The sequence below is a fragment of the Amblyomma maculatum genome, chromosome 11 (genome assembly GCF_055883805.1).
Source record: "Amblyomma maculatum isolate TAMU_Amacu chromosome 11, ASM5588380v1, whole genome shotgun sequence".
Taxonomy (NCBI): Eukaryota; Metazoa; Arthropoda; class Arachnida; order Ixodida; family Ixodidae; genus Amblyomma; species Amblyomma maculatum.
The window spans coordinates 53429693-53447053 of record NC_139354.1 but is presented as its reverse complement, the minus strand read 5'-3'; the positions used below and the strand labels follow the sequence as shown (position 1 = coordinate 53447053).

At 42.3% G+C, this 17361-nt stretch overlaps 1 protein-coding gene across 3 annotated transcripts; it reads left to right on the top strand.

Annotated features, from left to right (window-relative positions):
- Positions 1 to 952: 952 nt before the first annotated feature.
- Positions 953 to 12909, top strand: LOC146173821 (uncharacterized). Of its 3 annotated transcripts, none has more exons than XR_014701942.1 (3): positions 953 to 1787; positions 7457 to 7647; positions 11628 to 12909. XR_014701942.1 is itself a non-coding variant. In XM_084583847.1 (2 exons), exons 1-2 carry the CDS (start codon positions 1094 to 1096, stop codon positions 11702 to 11704), a joined length of 771 nt encoding a protein of 256 aa, XP_084439973.1. In that variant the 5' UTR covers positions 953 to 1093; the 3' UTR covers positions 11705 to 12909. The 3 variants fall into 3 exon arrangements, 1 of the variants encoding a protein (XP_084439973.1); XR_014701943.1 differs by lacking the exon at positions 953 to 1787 and adding an exon at positions 7034 to 7134; XM_084583847.1 differs by lacking the exon at positions 7457 to 7647.
- Positions 12910 to 17361: the final 4452 nt, after the last annotated feature.

Sequence of the window (17361 nt, the reverse complement as noted above, 5' to 3'; positions counted from 1 at the left end):
AAATAACACTGTAAGCATCTCTATTCCAGACGTAAAAATAAAAGAGACCACAGCCTGGTGCATTTCGACCCATAGTAGAACCTGCGCTGCTCAGGTGGTAGGGTAAATCTGCCATTCGGCAACTAGACTGCTGTCGTAGGCCGCTTGTTTCACTACAAGCGCGAGATCACATTTTGGCCGATGAGGCACACGTTTAGCCGTTAACCTGTTCGCCTAGCTTCCCTCAGCGCAGCACTGATAGCCGACGCACATCACGTGTGAATTCGACACAGCGAGGAAAGTGATGCCCATTAACGCAAAAGGGTTGGTGGAAAAGCACTAGTAGTGCACCAAAAACAGCTTTCTCCTTAAGCTAAGCTATGTGTTGTGGCGCTGCAATCGGTATGCGAAATTTAGCCCACGCTCATTATAGTAACTATTTAGTCGGTTTTCAGATATATGCCTTCCATTATGATCCTTTACACCAAGGTTTTCTGATCACACGAGTTCCAAACAGATTTTAAAATGCGGACTTGATTTCCAGCACGATGGGGACTATTCAACAATGATATCTGGAGAAGCGGAGAGCCAGAGCATATCTGCAGGTAATGATATGGGTAACAAGATGTCATTATTGCAATACGTGCTGGATCTTCCGGATAGTTGTTTTTTGCGCCAACGATGCGTTAGCTCTTTCGTTCACATGAAACGCGTTGTTATTGGCAGCGCATTTCGTACCTTTGATTATTCAAAAAAAAGGTCCCACGAGCAACCACGAGATTTCTAGTTTTATGGCATTATCTTAGCGTCTTGATTTTAATACTAAATTCAGTATTCCGCATTTGAGGGTGGCACTGCACGTCTATATTGCGAGAATGCAATTTATGCGTGACAGTCTATGAACTGCAACGTGAAGAAATATTGCCACTGTACGACGGCCAGTCTTGGTTTGTCATTTTCACCTTGCCCTCATTATCTGCTGCCGTCATTTTAAGTCAGGTTACATGTCTGGCATCCAATCATTGCGCCTGCGCAAGCTGAGATCTTTTAGTGCTGCCCAGTCTCGTTCCCCGGTCGCTGAAAACATTATATCGTCCGCGGCCGCACTGCCATCATGACACACAACGATTTGGCGACGCTACGAAATCACCTGATCCAGGTCAACCCTAACGGGCTGCATCTTTACCCAGCCCTGTTTCAACCAATGGGTTCAAGCATCCAAAGACTGCCCGTCGGTACAGATCTAGGCCCCATACTCAATTACCTTCGCACGGCTACAACGGTAGAAGAGCGCCTGGCTCGTATAGCCCGGATGTACCTTTGGCTGATGCCGCGCAACATCTTACGCCCATGGCGAATGTATAACCTCAGTTCACGTGCCTACTTGCATATCCACTGTCCAACGCTGTTCCATAAGATTGAAACTGCACTGAACCTTCCCAACTGCACTGTGGCGGCAATGGCGTGGAACACCCTGTTCGGTGTGTTCTATGCGTGTTTTCTTATCAGGGGCCCCGAGCCTTGCTGCGTGGAGCACGGTGTCCTGTGCTTGGCGCTGTGGTCTGGACTGTCTCTTTTGGCCGTTCGAGCAACGGGTATCATCACTGAGCAGTTCTTCAATTCCATTCTGGGCAAGGCGCTGCTCGGCACTGACTTCATTATTATCCAAGGAATTTATAAGAGCTTAGATGACGTTTTCCAAGATGGACGTGAGCTTGAACCAAGACTTGCGATTAGGTTTGCTGAGGGCAACATCAAAGTGGAGCCTCAAGACCACCAGCCTGAACCCGAAGCGAGCGCACCAAACGGTAAGCATCTGGACCACTGCTTTCCTCCTGAAGCTGTTTTGTTTCTCCAGGGGCCTGTGTTTTGGCCTAAGTAAATGGCCACCCGAACCTCGGTTACTTTGTTTCCCGCAGTGTTTTAACGTAGTTTAACATTCAAATGAAGGTCACTGTGTTTTGTTGCCTATCATGTTTATTTGAATAAGGTGGAAGTATCAAGACGTAATTTTAAATATAGATAAAACGCCACATACAATGTTGGTAATGAAACCACCGTAATTGACCGTATTATGTGATAACTTATAGTCTCGCCCCGATGATCTATGCAAAAAGCGGAAAGCACGCACCAAATGCATGTTCTTTGAATTCGTGGCTTGCAATACGCAACCAAACGTTAAAAGATGTAAAATGAAACGCCCCTTTTGACTTGTGCTATATAGAAATTCAAATTTTGACTTCGGTGTGCATAACTGTGTGCTTGAGATATGTTGCCCTGAAAGATCACACTGCACTCATGTAATAAAACTATCCCGATAAAAACATTTCAGCAGCGAATAGTGGCGCCGAATACTTGTCTGACGCACAAGGGTGTATCTAGATACGCAGCTGCTGTCGTCTGCTTCTTTTCCGGTGCCAGCTCTTCCATTTACGAACACCCCACGCCTGTTTGTGCTATCTCATTTCCGTGCCCATGGTTGGAATCGAGGTAGCATAAAGTGTTAAATGTTGCAAACGGTAAGTGGAGCTTGCTTCTTGAGAGTTCGGTGAACTGCAGGAAGAAGAAATAAAAAATGCAGCACGAAACAAGTCATACTACAAATAGACGAAAACATAAGAGCTTAATCTATAAAAAATATATACGCTTGTAGCGTACTGATATCTTCTACATACCTTCCAGCACTTAGCGATACAGCAGCTGTTGAGACACGAAGTCGAGGAGCCATTTTCTAAGAGGGTTCAATTCGGATCTTGAATTTCATTTCTGTGCTGTACGAGAGATTGACAAATCAGATAAACGTAAAATGTAGCTACGCAGAGAAGTAAGCTAGGGCGTCTTAACTTAGCGGATGGTATTTCCTATTCGCTGCACGCACCGCCTGACCCTATACAGCCCTTGCTGCGGCCCGGTCACCAAATGACATAATGGTCTGGTAGCTTCGAGCAGATGCTTAAGGTCACGCATAAGGCCGCGAACATAGTACCCTATGTGAGGTGACCCATAAATCATTAACAAAGGTAAATCATGGACCTGTTAACCTTTAGGCGACCGTAGAGAATATATTTTCTACCGGATACAAATCACTCTGCAGCACGTTGAAACTTGTGATTGGTAACAGTATAGTAGCAATATATAGTGTGACCCCTTGCAAACATGAACAAAATGTGCTGTTTATATATATTCTAGTTGATAACGCTTCAGCTTTTCTGAAATATTGGGCCATTTTTAGCTTGAGATTATTCGTCCTTCGTACACCAGGAAAATATACTTCAAGTACCGAGCATCTGTTGTCGGCGAAGTAAATAAATTATATGGAATTGGCACTTTGAAGCTTTCTCTAAAGTACGATGATGTTTTAGTGCTTTGCTTCAGCTTTCACGCGGAATGAACAGTCTCATCCTGGCCTACCGAGTGGGAAGATGTGAGCTTTCAGTGAAATCTCAAAAGCTCTTTCTGCCGAAATGGCTATAGAACTGTTTTGTTCGCTCCCTCATAAGGTAGACCAATGAACAGGTATAAAGAAGCCTATATTGAAGAGCTAGTGGCGGTTGTTAGCTGATTGCAAAATGAACATGGCCGCTCCCAATCCCCTACATAAAGTCACTGGCACAACATTAAACGTACTGTTTGTTATAAAATTAACCCCAGTGCCCTATGGATATTACAAACTACATAGATTACATACAGGAACCCGACCACTGTTACTACCTACGAAACTATTACGGTACATGTGAATCTAAAGCCTCAAAAGTGATTTACATCCTTCTCGACTCACCCCTTGTAAAGAGTTATTTTCTTCTTAATAAGAGTTGTTAGGCTAGTTGGTATTCTTGATTTAAGCTCATGAGTATGTTCATGAACCGGGTTAAGTGGATAAATATGGGAGAGGCCTTCGCCCTGCAAAGGGTATAGTCAGGCTGATGATGATTATGATGATGATGTATGGTCATGAATTAATCTCAGGCAGAACTTGGGAGCACAGGGATCGCTAAACTCTATTGTCTGCAATCCGAAAATCTCTTGTACATGATATGGAAGACAATTTAAGCAATCCATCGCCCTGGCTTGGTGCGGCTGGTTTCCCTGAGTCAGTTGTGGTTGTTGAAGAAACCCTCTTGTGGAAGTGAATCCCAGGACTGGCCAGGAAGAAAACTCCCTCCGCAAGCTAAAGTAAGGTCCGAAATGATGCCCTACGCGCACTATTCTCCAATTGACTGAAAAAGGATGCAAACCGCCACACTGTGCCATTGGTCCTTCCCGCCCCTCGGATGATTCACTTGGCCCGACGCATCCCAGATGAAATCAGGAAACGAGGATGCAAAAAGAGGCACGGGCACCGCTTTGCGAAAGGTGCCACGGGCGTTGTGAAAGAAATGGCCTTGCCGTGATGCAGGTCTTGTCATGCGCTGCAGCATTGTTGAGCTTAAGAGAACTTCTTTTTGGGCTACTTGGTGTCTATTCATTATAAGTTAAAGGCGCCAAAACAACACGCACACAGAATTGTTGAGCACTGCATTACTTGCAAGAATTGTACAAGATGTTTCCGACGGTGAGGATTCTTATCTGAAGCAAAATAAAAGCCATTCGCGAAAAGATAGATGCATATTACAAGAGCTGTGTCAGAACGTCTTATCGATGCTTCCTTTCTTATGTATAACGCAGGAAAGACGCTACTTTCGATATCTTTGGGATAGAGGTAGAACGCGTTTCTCGTATTTCTGCTTTTTTTCTTGCATGATCTGCGCCTGCGCTGGTGTGAATGTATTAAATTTGTATGTGCATCGCTAAATGAACATTTGTCAGTAGGCGCTGTGTTATCCTTCCTTTTTTTTTTCTTGCTCTTACCTTTAGCCGTGTGCCATTTCGCTGAAAACTGAACATAAAACTATTTGCTACAACCAGTCTCAAATATTAGTTCTGATGATCACCGCTTTGTGGTGAAGCTATGAATGCAGCTTGTAAGCGGCTGCACTGGCAGCAGACGTTCAGTCGTCATTTTCTTGACGACAATCCTCGAATAAAAAGCCGGAAAAAACCAATTTCCCTCATAACTGAACATTATATAAGCGTTACAGATACTTTTCGACTGCCAATGATGAGAAAGGTCAAGAGTAACGGATTCATATACTATCTTCACCACCGCGCTGCTTCCTGCTTCGCAAACTTCTGATAGATGTAGCACACCCTTCTGAGCCCAGAAGAAAGAATATTCTCATTGCTGTAATTTCTTCTCCATATACCTTCATAGAATATCTATTCTTGAAAACATCTTAAGATACCAACAAATAGCCTTTCATAGAAGATTTAGCTAATTTATTACTAAAAGAGACATTGTGGGATTTTAATGGTTAAAATTTGACTTCAGATTCCAAAATCACCGCAGAAGGGAAGAATGCAGCTTGTGTTCATCTGGCATTACGCTTCATTGTATACTGTGTTTACGGATGGTTTGACGGCTACCATTTACCCACGTTTTCGATGCTTTGAAAATAAAATCAGGTCGATTAGTTTCATTTTCCTTAATCACCTTTATTCTAGATAATTACATAAGAGGTGGGTTGCAGATTTACAATGCATGGTTTATGGTAAAATTGTTTGTTACATTTTGAGACAAGATTAATGAGCAGGTGACGCTTGCGACTTGGTGAGGAAGGCTGTTCCTGTCAGATGGTATACGGAAACGGATGGAGCCTGAAACGGTAGCTCCGTCGGAGCGTGGACGGAAAACGTGAAGCTGTTGACCGGTGCTGTAGGAATATGCACTTGCGGCGTATGATGTAACGTGCTTGCTGCAATGATCTGTTGGAAACCTTGTGAAAAACGCAGAGGGTAGTAATGCTCTTGCGATGCGATAGCAGTGATAGGTTACTTTCTGCTTTCAAGAACACTGACTTCGCACGAATACGCAGTGAATGAACCGTGAAGTGCGATTTTAAAATGCTTCGAGGTCTGTCTTCAAACACGCTTGATGCGCATTCCAAACGGGTGAGGCACATTCGACTTTGTCTGATGAGGGATTTATATGCTAGTAATTTAGAGCATTTAGGCGCAATGCGAATGTGTCGTATCAGGAATCATAGCGTCTAGTTTCCTTGTTTGCCGACGAAATGATGTTGGTAACGTGCGCGTTCCAGGTCGGATCTTTTGATAATATCATGCCTAGCTTTCACGATGACTGCGCGGTTTTTATTGGTACATAACCGAGTGTGTAGGCAGAAGGGAACGCTCGAGAAATCCGGATTGCATGAACTTACATTTTTGAAGTAATGATTCCTTAACCACTGATCACACCACTCTTGAACGTTGTTTGAGTCATTTGAAAGAGAATATTGGCCAGAGAGATTAGTCACTGTAGAATCAATGACGCACTCGTCAGCAAACAAGCGGATCGAGGACGAGCACGCAAGAATGAGTGATTAATATATATTACGAAAATAACAGGATAACTGATGTTACGATTAAGGGGCCAGATATCCGAATGCTAATAACCATATATTTTATATGATTAGTAATGAATTCTGAATAACATAATATATAGGCTGTAAATTTTGTTAGAAAATTTATTTGTGAATTCGGCGATACTTTATCAAATCTATTAGCGTAATTTGAAAGAGCTAGCGTTAGTCAGAAGGTTACAATTGGAAACGTGCCAGTCGCTTTTCACAAGAACATCCTTTGATAGCCATGCTGTGAATTGTGAAAACAAATAGGATCTATCAATTTGATGATCTGTCCCTATATAACATGTTCCACTATTTTGCACAGTACGCGGTTAGTGATACAGGAAAATAGTTCAAAGGGGAGCTTTTATTACCTAATTTGAAGATAGGAACACCCTTTCCCACCATCTAATTGTGGGATAAATGACCTGCAGACAATGACTGTGAAAGTAAAAGGCATAACAATTTTCTACAAAGAAGCGATATTCTTCAATACTTTCCAATTAAGTTCATCGATGCGGGCTTGTGTAGGGAGCCTAATATTTTCAGATATGCAAATATTTTCATCTGCAAGAAAGGCTATGGGTTGCAGGTCATATGTTGTCTTCACAGGAAGGGTAGACTGAGGTGTCCTGGTGGCCTTAGTGAACAAAGAAAATTTCCCAGTGATTGTATTAGCAACATTAGCATCGATGATTCATCTAATTCGCTGGTAAGTATATTCTGGTGGGGTTGTTGGGAATGTATTATGATTGTAAAGATTTATAATTTTCGGTAGGCAATACAAGTCATAAATTCTGCATTATAAGCAGAGACGTTTCCAACACGTGTTGCTACTTTAACGAGTTTCGCAAGTTTTAAGTTCAGACATACCTTGAGAAAATGTCTTACTGCTGTGTTGGTAGCCTTTAAATTAAACCAATCAATGTTTCGAAAGTTTTTCACCGAAAAAGAGGACAAATTAGCATTGAGGTGGACTGAGGCAAGGTTTCATATTTTTAGTTTTGGAAAGAAATATGAATTACTTTTTGCAGGGCGGTAAAAGACGCCAAGCATTACTGCCTTCGACGAGGATCTAACCAGAATCCAAAGAATTTCAAGGTATGAGATAAGAATTAAAGGAAGGCATGACAGTGACCACATGACAGCTGTTGGCTCTGCAATTACAAGCCTCCCCACCACGGGCATCTTTGCGATGCCTGCGATAAATGTCAAAGCTGGGAAGGTAAGTCAGAATTTAGTGGTACCTTACGTCCTTAGTAAACCAAGTTTGTTAGGATGAGTTGGCTATTATTGTAAGATAACACGACGTTCGTTGCGTTGTCTCGTTGCTAAAATAAACTACGAATGTTAGTGAATATTAAGAAGGTGCGATCATTCTCAGATGTGACACTAGAGCAGTTTATTTTGGTCGACGAGATGTTTAATATAAGAATTTTTCGCAGTTTCAGAAGATGTGTCCTACTAATAAGTTAGATTGTGATAAGTGTTTTGAATGTGAGGGCAGTTGGTACCGATTTCCCTCTGGCAAATGAGACAACAATGTTATTCCTTGCGGTTTTAACCGGTCGATAAATATCTCCGGAACTAATAGCAGTGACCTTCTGCTTCGTTTATTTAGAAAGGATCAGAGTCTTCGTTTTGTGTAAAGTGTGTTATATAATTATGGGATGGTTTGCTTCTTTGGAATAGCAACCGATGCATTGAGTTCGTTTTGCTTATTTTCTTTCTATGTCAATATTCAATAGGATCCCGCAGTAATCAATAATCTCTTCTGATTACACAGGTGACTAAGATGGGATTGTGCCTCGTATAACGTACAATATCGAGTTGTCTCGTCGCGAACGGTTTTTCTAGGTCAGCTAGATGGTTTAAGGGGTTATTAGGATGCGATTAGCTTCTATTGTGGAAGGTGGAAGTGTTCACGTTTCCATTTTCGATCCGCGGGGTATTGAATTTTCATGGCATGTTCGTTTGCTCCGATCAAGTAATCTCTTGTGTATATAGCAGTTTCTTTATCAGGTGTTGTATTTCTGTAGCTCCATTAGTACGGCGTCAATAGTGCCGGGACCGGTGTTAGTTTCAATGTCAATTAAGATTAACAACCTTGAAATGATCATTGACATGCATTCAGATACAATGGCGAGAGAGTTCTGAGTGCTCGGGAGCGGCACCAATGCATATTTATTAGATTTGTTTTCGCAAAAACAGCCTGTGTTTTGCGAAACTTCATTGCGTATCCCATAGGGTTAGTCCCCAGTGTCGTGGCACAGACATCGATTCCACAGAACGTTGCCGAACGTCGCTGCCCTTTTGTAATAGACAGATGTGGAGCTGCTCCACCGCTTTGGCTGTCGAATGTCAGTCGCGGTTTAACGCGTACATAGGTGAATGTGCAAGTATCAGAGAGGTGATAACAACGGCACTGTCCACATAGCTACGAGCTCAATGCCGGCAAGGTGGGATCATCCAGGGTTCAAAGGAATCAAATGAAGTGGGCCCTCTGTTCTCAGGGGCCCCATGAGAGCTTGAAAAAATGAAGGGTTTCGAGATTTGGTCCAAAAAACAGTCACATCATCCTCCTTATTTCCCATCGTTAACATTCGACCTTAGGGTTTCCAATGTAGAATGCTCCAAAAGCTGTTTGGCGGATCGTACGCTTAATCCGAAAGCCAGCCTGATATTTCACCGGTCGAATTACAAAAACTTGGTACTCGTTCAATTGAGTGAAAAAAAAAGCAAAATATTCTTAGCTGGCTCTAACTGGTTCCAGTTTATTTAAGGTGGTCCCAGTTGGTACTCAGCTGGTATTGACTGGTATCATATGCCTAGCACGTGGAAATAAGCTGGTCCCACGTGGTGGTCGAGGGAAATGAACGGGAGCAACTGACCTTCAGTTGGAAGTCAGTTTGTACCAGCTGTAAACCAACTGACATCTGCCATTGCTGCCGTTGAGGTCATTTGTGGGTTTTATTAATCTTAGAGTGAGCAGGGAAGGCTGTGATGAAGACAATAAATTATTAGTTGGAGATTATGACTGTTCAAAGTTGACACCGCCTCACTTATTCATGGCAGCCCGGCGTGCTACGCCAGTTCTCTCCCCCTACCCTCTCCGCCACAGCTCAGGGGGAAGGCGGCCAGGAGGGCAAATATAATGGCTCTCCGTGAAAGAGAGAGAGAGAGAGGGAGAGTGGGAGTTCACCACGTCTTGCAGGCGAGGGCAATGTTGCATTCCGACAGTAGAGACGCGAGACTCTAAGGCGGCGTCTCATCAAGAAACTCTCCAATCAAAAGCCTCTAAAACGCTATAGAAATGAAAATATCTTTACTTACTTGCTTGAAAAGGCAATGAAAAATTGAGACATTGTTTGCGAATACACGCTCTCATTTAAAAATTGAGTTCCTGTGAAATATTTAAACTTACATTTTTTTAAGTGTGTAAACAGGTAATGTTTATGTAAAAAACAGGAGGATGCGAAAACACCACGGCTTAAGCTTTTATCCTGTTTTAAGCGAAGTGCTCATCACTGTTAATCCTGCCCTGAATGCGGTGCATTACGTCATGGCACGTCCCAGTGCGATGTAAACAGAGCGGGCAGCACACAAGTGATTGGTGAGATCAATGCCTACATGGCGTAAACCATAAGGCTAGTCTGAGCCGTTTCTGCAGCGTAATTTTCCGGGGACGCTTTTGCTTGCGTTATATTTTTTCCTCGGGAAAGCTTTTACGGTGCCCATTTATAAGTGTATGTACATGGTCATGTAATGCAAGATAGCTACCTAAACCTCGGACCGTCTCTCTTTCCAACGAAGCCCTTTTATGAATCCGGATTTTTCAGCGTCGCCTTTTCTTCGCTTAAAATTGCTCATGTACTACGAGCCTCCTCTACATCTAACTACACGACGTGGTCGTGTACTGGTTAAGGCGCTTCACTGCTGTGGCCGAGATGCAGGTTTGAATCCCGGCCGCCTACCACATTTGCCTACCAGATATGAATAGTCCTGCGCGCTACCTTGGTCAAACAACTTATTGAAACTGTCGTGTAATCACAGACACGTCTGTTCGTTGCTGTAGACTATACTTATCTGCAAACGTAGTGAAGAATGCCTCTCATACATGCAATGCAATAGAATTGCGCGCATCAAAAAGAATTACTTTCGAATAAAAGAAAACGAGATATAATTTTTATTGAAAAATTTTATTTCTGATTTTATTTTTTTTTTCTCGTGCGCGCTTCTATGTCTGTTCGTGTTGGTTCATCGAAATATGATTGCGATGCTCCTGATCGTCTAAGAGAAACTCGGGGATCGTCACACCTGCTCTGGCGGAGCTTTCACTTCGAGCTTGGCGCGTGATGGTCTCGGTTGCTTATGCTCCGTTAAACCCAACACAAACACAAATATTCTAGCGGAGCTTCTACGGCTGTTGTTAGATAAGATATCAGTCGTTCGCGCTCAATATTTGCACTTAGAAGACGGCTGCAGCTGCGCACGCTTAAATTCTGCCTTCGTGCTGCGAAGGAACTGGTAAGAGCATATAGAGGCCATACAAATGCCGCAGTTGCACTTTTCGTTCCTTTAAAAAAAAAAAAAAAAAAAAACTTTTCTCTCCCGTTAACGGGACAACAACACATCGCGTGCTTAGCACAAAGGGGATGTAGCGCGACTCTCCTATACATAAACAAACTTTTATGACGTGTCCAAGAATGTCTGAAGCCATACCTGGAAGAATAGTGAGCGCTAACGGTGTGCCCTCCTAATCAAAAGCAGACACCAGAGTTGAAGTTGATATTACGTATTTCCGTGAAAAACTTACAACTGCACGAATAAGAAAGAGCGAGAGGAATATAACTAACCAAACGTTTCACTAAATCTCTTGCAACAACACCATTTCCCGCCGCCGCCTCTGATGCTGCAGTTTTCTCTACCAACGAAATAAGGCGAAAACTGACTTAAATTCGCATGGTCTTGCTGTTCTATTTTATTTTGTACCGCGTGTTGGGCACGCTATTTTTCCTGTACAATGCAACGGTAGCATGGTTTACAGAAAAAAATGAAGTTTCATTTCATTCTTTTCATATTTTCAAGATTTTTTTTTATTTCATGCCAGTTTTCAATTCTCGTCGGATGGTATTCATGAGGGCCCAGATCCTCTGTGTGGGTGAGTAATGTTGCGTGGCCTTGTTTTTTTTTTCTTTTTTTTAGGGGATAACCAAAGGGTATCTGCAGTTTCAACGCCTTCAAGCATATTGCAAGATCTGCTGAAAGGAGCTAGCCCTTGAGTGCACGACTCTTGATCACCTGTGGTAATGACTCGAAAAAAGACGCCTTCACCGCACAGCCACGCCAGCACTTATCATTCCAGACGCTGCAGGAGGTGGCTACACTAGACAGTGTTAGCAATTCATCCAGCTTGTCGCTAAATTACTTATCCAACCTGAAGCTACCATGTTGTACAGGGGTAGTCAAAAGTTCCCAGGCCACAGGGTCTGCTTCTGGGCAGTATATTCAGGTAGCTGCGACGACCCCAAATCTAAAAATGCCTGTTGAGTGTAGAAGCATTATTCTAATATCCTAAATATCTGATAGCTTTATTGGGATCTCACGTGCCAGAATATTCCGACCAGAAGGAAAACCTGCGGCCTGGGAACTTTTGACTACCCCTGACATCCAAGCAAGTCAATAAGAACTCGGCCGTTTTTATTTGCACAGTCCAGTTTCTTTCTAGGAAGTTCAGAAAATCAAATGACAAGGTGCATTTCTTCCCGATGCAGCACCGAACACTTCTGTATTTACAAATGTGATGTTTCATTTTCCTTGGTCGTTCTGTAATGACAATTTTACGTCACAGTTCTTGACTTGGAATGCCGAGGTCTCATGTTCCTGATTTTATGTCTCCTTACGTTGCTTTCGCGAAAACAACATATCTTGCTTTGATGTTTATTTGACATTTGTCTCTTATTTTACCTACCATTTCTACCGCAGACAACTTTTGTAGAGTGAACTGCGAATAAAGTTCTATCTGCATCACAATTTTCGGCGAAATTTTGTGCACGCATGCAATACAAAGTAATGAAAAACGAAGTCTTGTCGTCGACTGCTGTCATTTTTTCTTTCGAGGGAAGTTTCCTTCCTGCCTGCTTTTGTTCCTACCTGAATGACATGTTTTTTTTTTGTTTGTTTTTTTTTAATGACATGTAAGAAGAGGCATTCTTTTTTTACTTGATTTCGCTTTCGCGGCTCATGTCGAACTATGAGCGGCTGAAAGGCGACGCTCCACTTAATCACAAAGAGGGCAATTCAGAGTTCATTGTCTCAAGAAGAAACCGGGCTGTGCCAGCAGCTGCGCTCCTCAGAATTGGTTGCTGTCCTTAGATTAGTGACGTGTCGAATGCACTGATGGCGAGCTTTGAGGAGGAAGGCACATCTTCTGCGTAATATCTTAGAGGCAATTTCTGAGCGTGTTAATAACTACATGTCGAAACAGTCGCACGCCGTAGGGGACCCAAAATCAAAACATTCCTATTTCATGTCCAGATCCTTATAAATTACGGCGAAGGTTGTTTAAAGTATATATATATATATATATATATATATATAGGTAAGTATTGATGTGGTAAATTTATCCTACAAAATGTCTCACCTGCGCTACCCTATACTCGATAGCGGTAGAGATGCAATTTTGTTTTCCTGCAGAGCCAATTGAAACGATCTAATGAGAAGGAAGGAAGGTGTGTAAAACCTACCTGACGATGCCTGTGCTGCAAGGCCCCGAGATTCAAAGCCACGTAAAGCAAAGAAGAATGGGAGATAAGCCCTGAATCTTAGATACACGATATACAGGAAAAAAGCCAACATCGACTGAATTTTGGAATACATCGCACGCTTAGATCTTTTACAATCCCGGCAATGATCAGCCAGCGTACGCTACGCGTACACGGTGTATTTCAGACTTCGAGAATACTACTGTTTTCTTTACACACCCTAATAAATTCACGCGTGAGCTAAAGGAAGCCTACTTCATCGCAAAATCAATTGACACGTGTCAGCGCCCCCTCTGTCAGCCTAACAACCCCTGAAATCGCTTTTCTTCGTGAAAAATGTGTTTGCCGCGAGCTTATTCTGTGCCGGTGTTCGCTGCTTTACTTCACATTTTATCATGCGCGTGTTTTCATTTTTTGATTACATGTGTGATGCGAGTTCGAATTTTGTCTTTTTCCCTCTCTTGTGTTCTTAAGCTGCTTTTCCCCAATAAACCATCCAGTTGCGAGTGAGCACTTGTGTTGTGCTGTCTTTCCTTTCGTGTTTGTTCTTCGCGCTCGTTTACCATGAATACCTACACCGTTAACATAATGGCTTTCACGTCAACGCACTTTTGTGGTCCAAACCTGCCTCTAGAATTTTGAATACGAAAGCCTTTATTAGCTCATGTTGGCATCCGTTGAGAACATTTCGAGAGGCAGTTAAGTTGAAGTATGGAGGGCTGTATTCTCGACTTTTCTCATTGACAGAAGCTCTTTTTCTTTTCTAAAGATGTTCGCTATTTCCAAAAGCCATACAATTACCGACACAAAACAGAGCCTCTGAAACAGATCATCGGCACTACAATTCCAGCTGCAAAATTGGCGCTGAAATGATTCATAAAGCCAGGTGTGAATAGCTGGCAGTCTGCAGATCGGATTTGCAAATTTGGCATCTCACTTTCTCTCAAGAAACTGCGCCCCTATCCGTCCGCACTAATATCACCTTCTCGGGATGTTCTTCTTTTGCAAACGATTCACATTTTAGTGCCTTGGATGAGGCACAGTTCTTAAAAGGAGTTGAAAAATCTACACTATTGTTTGAGAAATGCAGAGTCCACACCTGATGTCTTGCTTTTCTCGCTGGTCTAGAAACGAACGTCTTTCGTCATGTGTATCCCTGAAGCTTTTTAGATAAATCGTCTTTTTTAGGCTAACTTTTCTATCGCGTAGACTATATTTCAAAGCAACCTGTATACACCCCTGTTTTCTCAGCGGGTACAATATTGAGACAATAGCGACAAATACAATGGCTGATATGCCTTGCACACAGTTCTTTTCAGTTTCATTTTGATGCTAACTACAAATACTGTACGGAACGGTAAAGCACTCACAAACCCAGATTTTTCGCCTTTATGCTGCAAAGGGGCGCAGGCTTAGGTTCATAGACAAAGGCAAGTATTCTGATCTCCCTTACGCAAGCTAGATGGTCAGAGTGCACGGTATGCACCTAGTAGGCTCGTGCAGTTGTTGAAACGTTAGTGTATAATTTAATTGATTTCAATAAGCGAAATCAATATTGCTTTATTGAAGACTTCGGACCTCACCACTGAAAATGAATGGCTGTCACGAAGACTGCTGAGGTTGCTAGAGATACGTTTCTACGAGGAGTCCATTGCCTAAGCAGATTGCGGGCTACAGGGCCGCCATTGTTCATGCACAGTCCGAGAACATACCCACAGATTATGAATTACCGTGTTCTGGGAAATAAAAGCGCAATTTGGAGATCCATTGTACTAGTCTAAATTTAAATATGAAAACGTTGACTATTGATTCTATTTCCTTAGGCATCATTTTAATGCGCGTTACCGGGAAAATATTTCTAGCTTTGACACACAGTCCACCTACCCACAAAAAACCAAACGTCCTCCCGGCTTTTGAAAAAAATCTCTATTCTATATTTTGAAATGCATACCGGCGTTTTTCCGTGTGTTTTGTATTCTGGCCATCAAAGTAAACTACTGAACAAATACCACGCATTTATGGCGCATTATATCGCCATAAATATTTAAACTGGTATTCCCCTATAGAGGTATTTGCCTTCCGTCGGCAATTAAAGCCATGTAGTGTAAGGTCCAGCAAGAACCTCACCTTTACCACTATTGAAATTCATGCTACGTTACATTTGCTAAAAGAAAGAGAAATAAAATTGGCCTATCTGCACCATGAGGACAAATATAATCTTGCTGCACAAAGGCTTGGAAGAGAAGATGATCGCTGACGTCTGCAGGGAAGCACAATCAAGCTATTTATTTGTCACTGCCGGTATAAATTTTTGCCGCCCGGACTAACTGCTCAGCTGACTTAGCAGATGCGCCTGGCCCGAATCACGCGTGCATCCGAAAGCTCAAGGTCTTCAGGCGCACCGTTGCTTCGGCCAGGATATATTTTTTCATGCATGCATAAACCAGTGCAGCTTTGACGGATGTTGGAACAAAGCTGAGTCTGCAAAACAAGCCACAAGGTGTCTCATGGACCACCAAAAATATCAGTTCTCAGGGCACACTTTCCGCGGACATAAGTATAGCTCCTTAACAGTGTACAGGTTTTCACTGTTGTTTAGAGTAAGTTTCGTGTAAATAGAAGAGTGATTTCCACGCCGTACTGACTGCAATTTTAAGTTTGCGCGCCATAAGTTCTAAGAAGGGGAGAAATTCTTTACCAACGTAAATATATTACCTCTATTTTCACTTCTGCTCTTCCAGGAAACGAGCCAAAATGAACAACGTAAATTTTATGATCATTGCAGCGGCTGTCTTTGTAATTTTTTCAACACCGGCAAGTATTTACTTCAATTTATCTATAAGTGGCACCCCAAAGCTCAGTGTCAATAAATTAACAATGGGTGCTTGTTATTTCTTCATGTTTTTCCATCGTATATACCGACTACGTCGGGCATAAAGCATGAATTTCCTCTTATCGGTTTCATTTGCGAAATATCTTCCCGTCCATTCGCCTCTTCAGCTAATGAATTTATGCACTTCTGTGTTTCAGATTTCAGCAGAAGAAATTCAACTAAATGCACCCGGCAAGCATATCATTCTTCCGCTTTTCACGGCTGTTTCAGCTTCTGATGTCTACTAGCCGGTAAAGTTAACGTGCCAGATGAACACCGAGGGGAAATGTCGCTCTCTTAACGTGCCTCTTTGAATGTGTAGCAATGACCGGGAGGAAATCACTTTTCTTGTGAAATATGTCTTCGGCAATGCATTGCTGAGGGCAGTAGTTTCAAGGCTACCTTATATATTTAGGTATCTGTGGGATATTTTCGGGTTAGTTCGTTATCTTACTGATAACAACAGTGCACTTTTCAAGCGCGTCAAAAAATGTGCCAAGAAAGTTTTTATACACTCGAAATGTGTAATAAAAATTACGACAAAAGTCGAGTACGCTCCGTTTCATTGTAATTGCATTACAACAGTGGAAATTTTAAAGCTTAGCTTTTGAACAAAATACTTGTGGGAGCGTGAGCAGCACAGCAACCTTACGCCGTTGCACTCATAGCGTTTAATGATAAGTCTACAAAACCTATTGGTTTCGTCTTGGAAAGTAAATGGCCAAAAGTACAAGCCTTATGGAGTAAAATGAGGGCATATTCGAATTGATATAGTATATAAAAATTCTATCCTAGAACGCTTCACTCAAAACCCTCATTTAATAGCCCTTCAATGGGGCTTTCGAAGTAGTGATACATAAATTTGTATTCACCAATTTAAAATTTACGAATAAAGGCATATTTAGGCAAAGCGAGTACCAGCCGCTTTTCTGTTGGATGCTCTGTACTCTGTCCTTATTGCCCATGAAAAAGAGTTGCAAACTTTTTCCATCAATGTTTATTAAGGCCACTTTTTCAACATGATCCACTCTACAAGTGTGTCGCATATTTCAACACCGCATTCCTGCAGAAATCACGGTTTGTTTGGCTGTTTACAGCTTTCTTACAGGCCCGTTCAAAATAATTAAGCAGTATTTGACAGTGAATAAATTTTGTTAAAGCGAATGGCACCAGAGGCTCGATCAAAAATAATTTATTCTTACCGTGAGAAGGAATTATATGCAGTGCATTATTATTTATTTAGCCGAAACACCTCATAGTCCCTCAGTTCGGAACATAGTGTTAGGAGGGTAACGACGGTAAG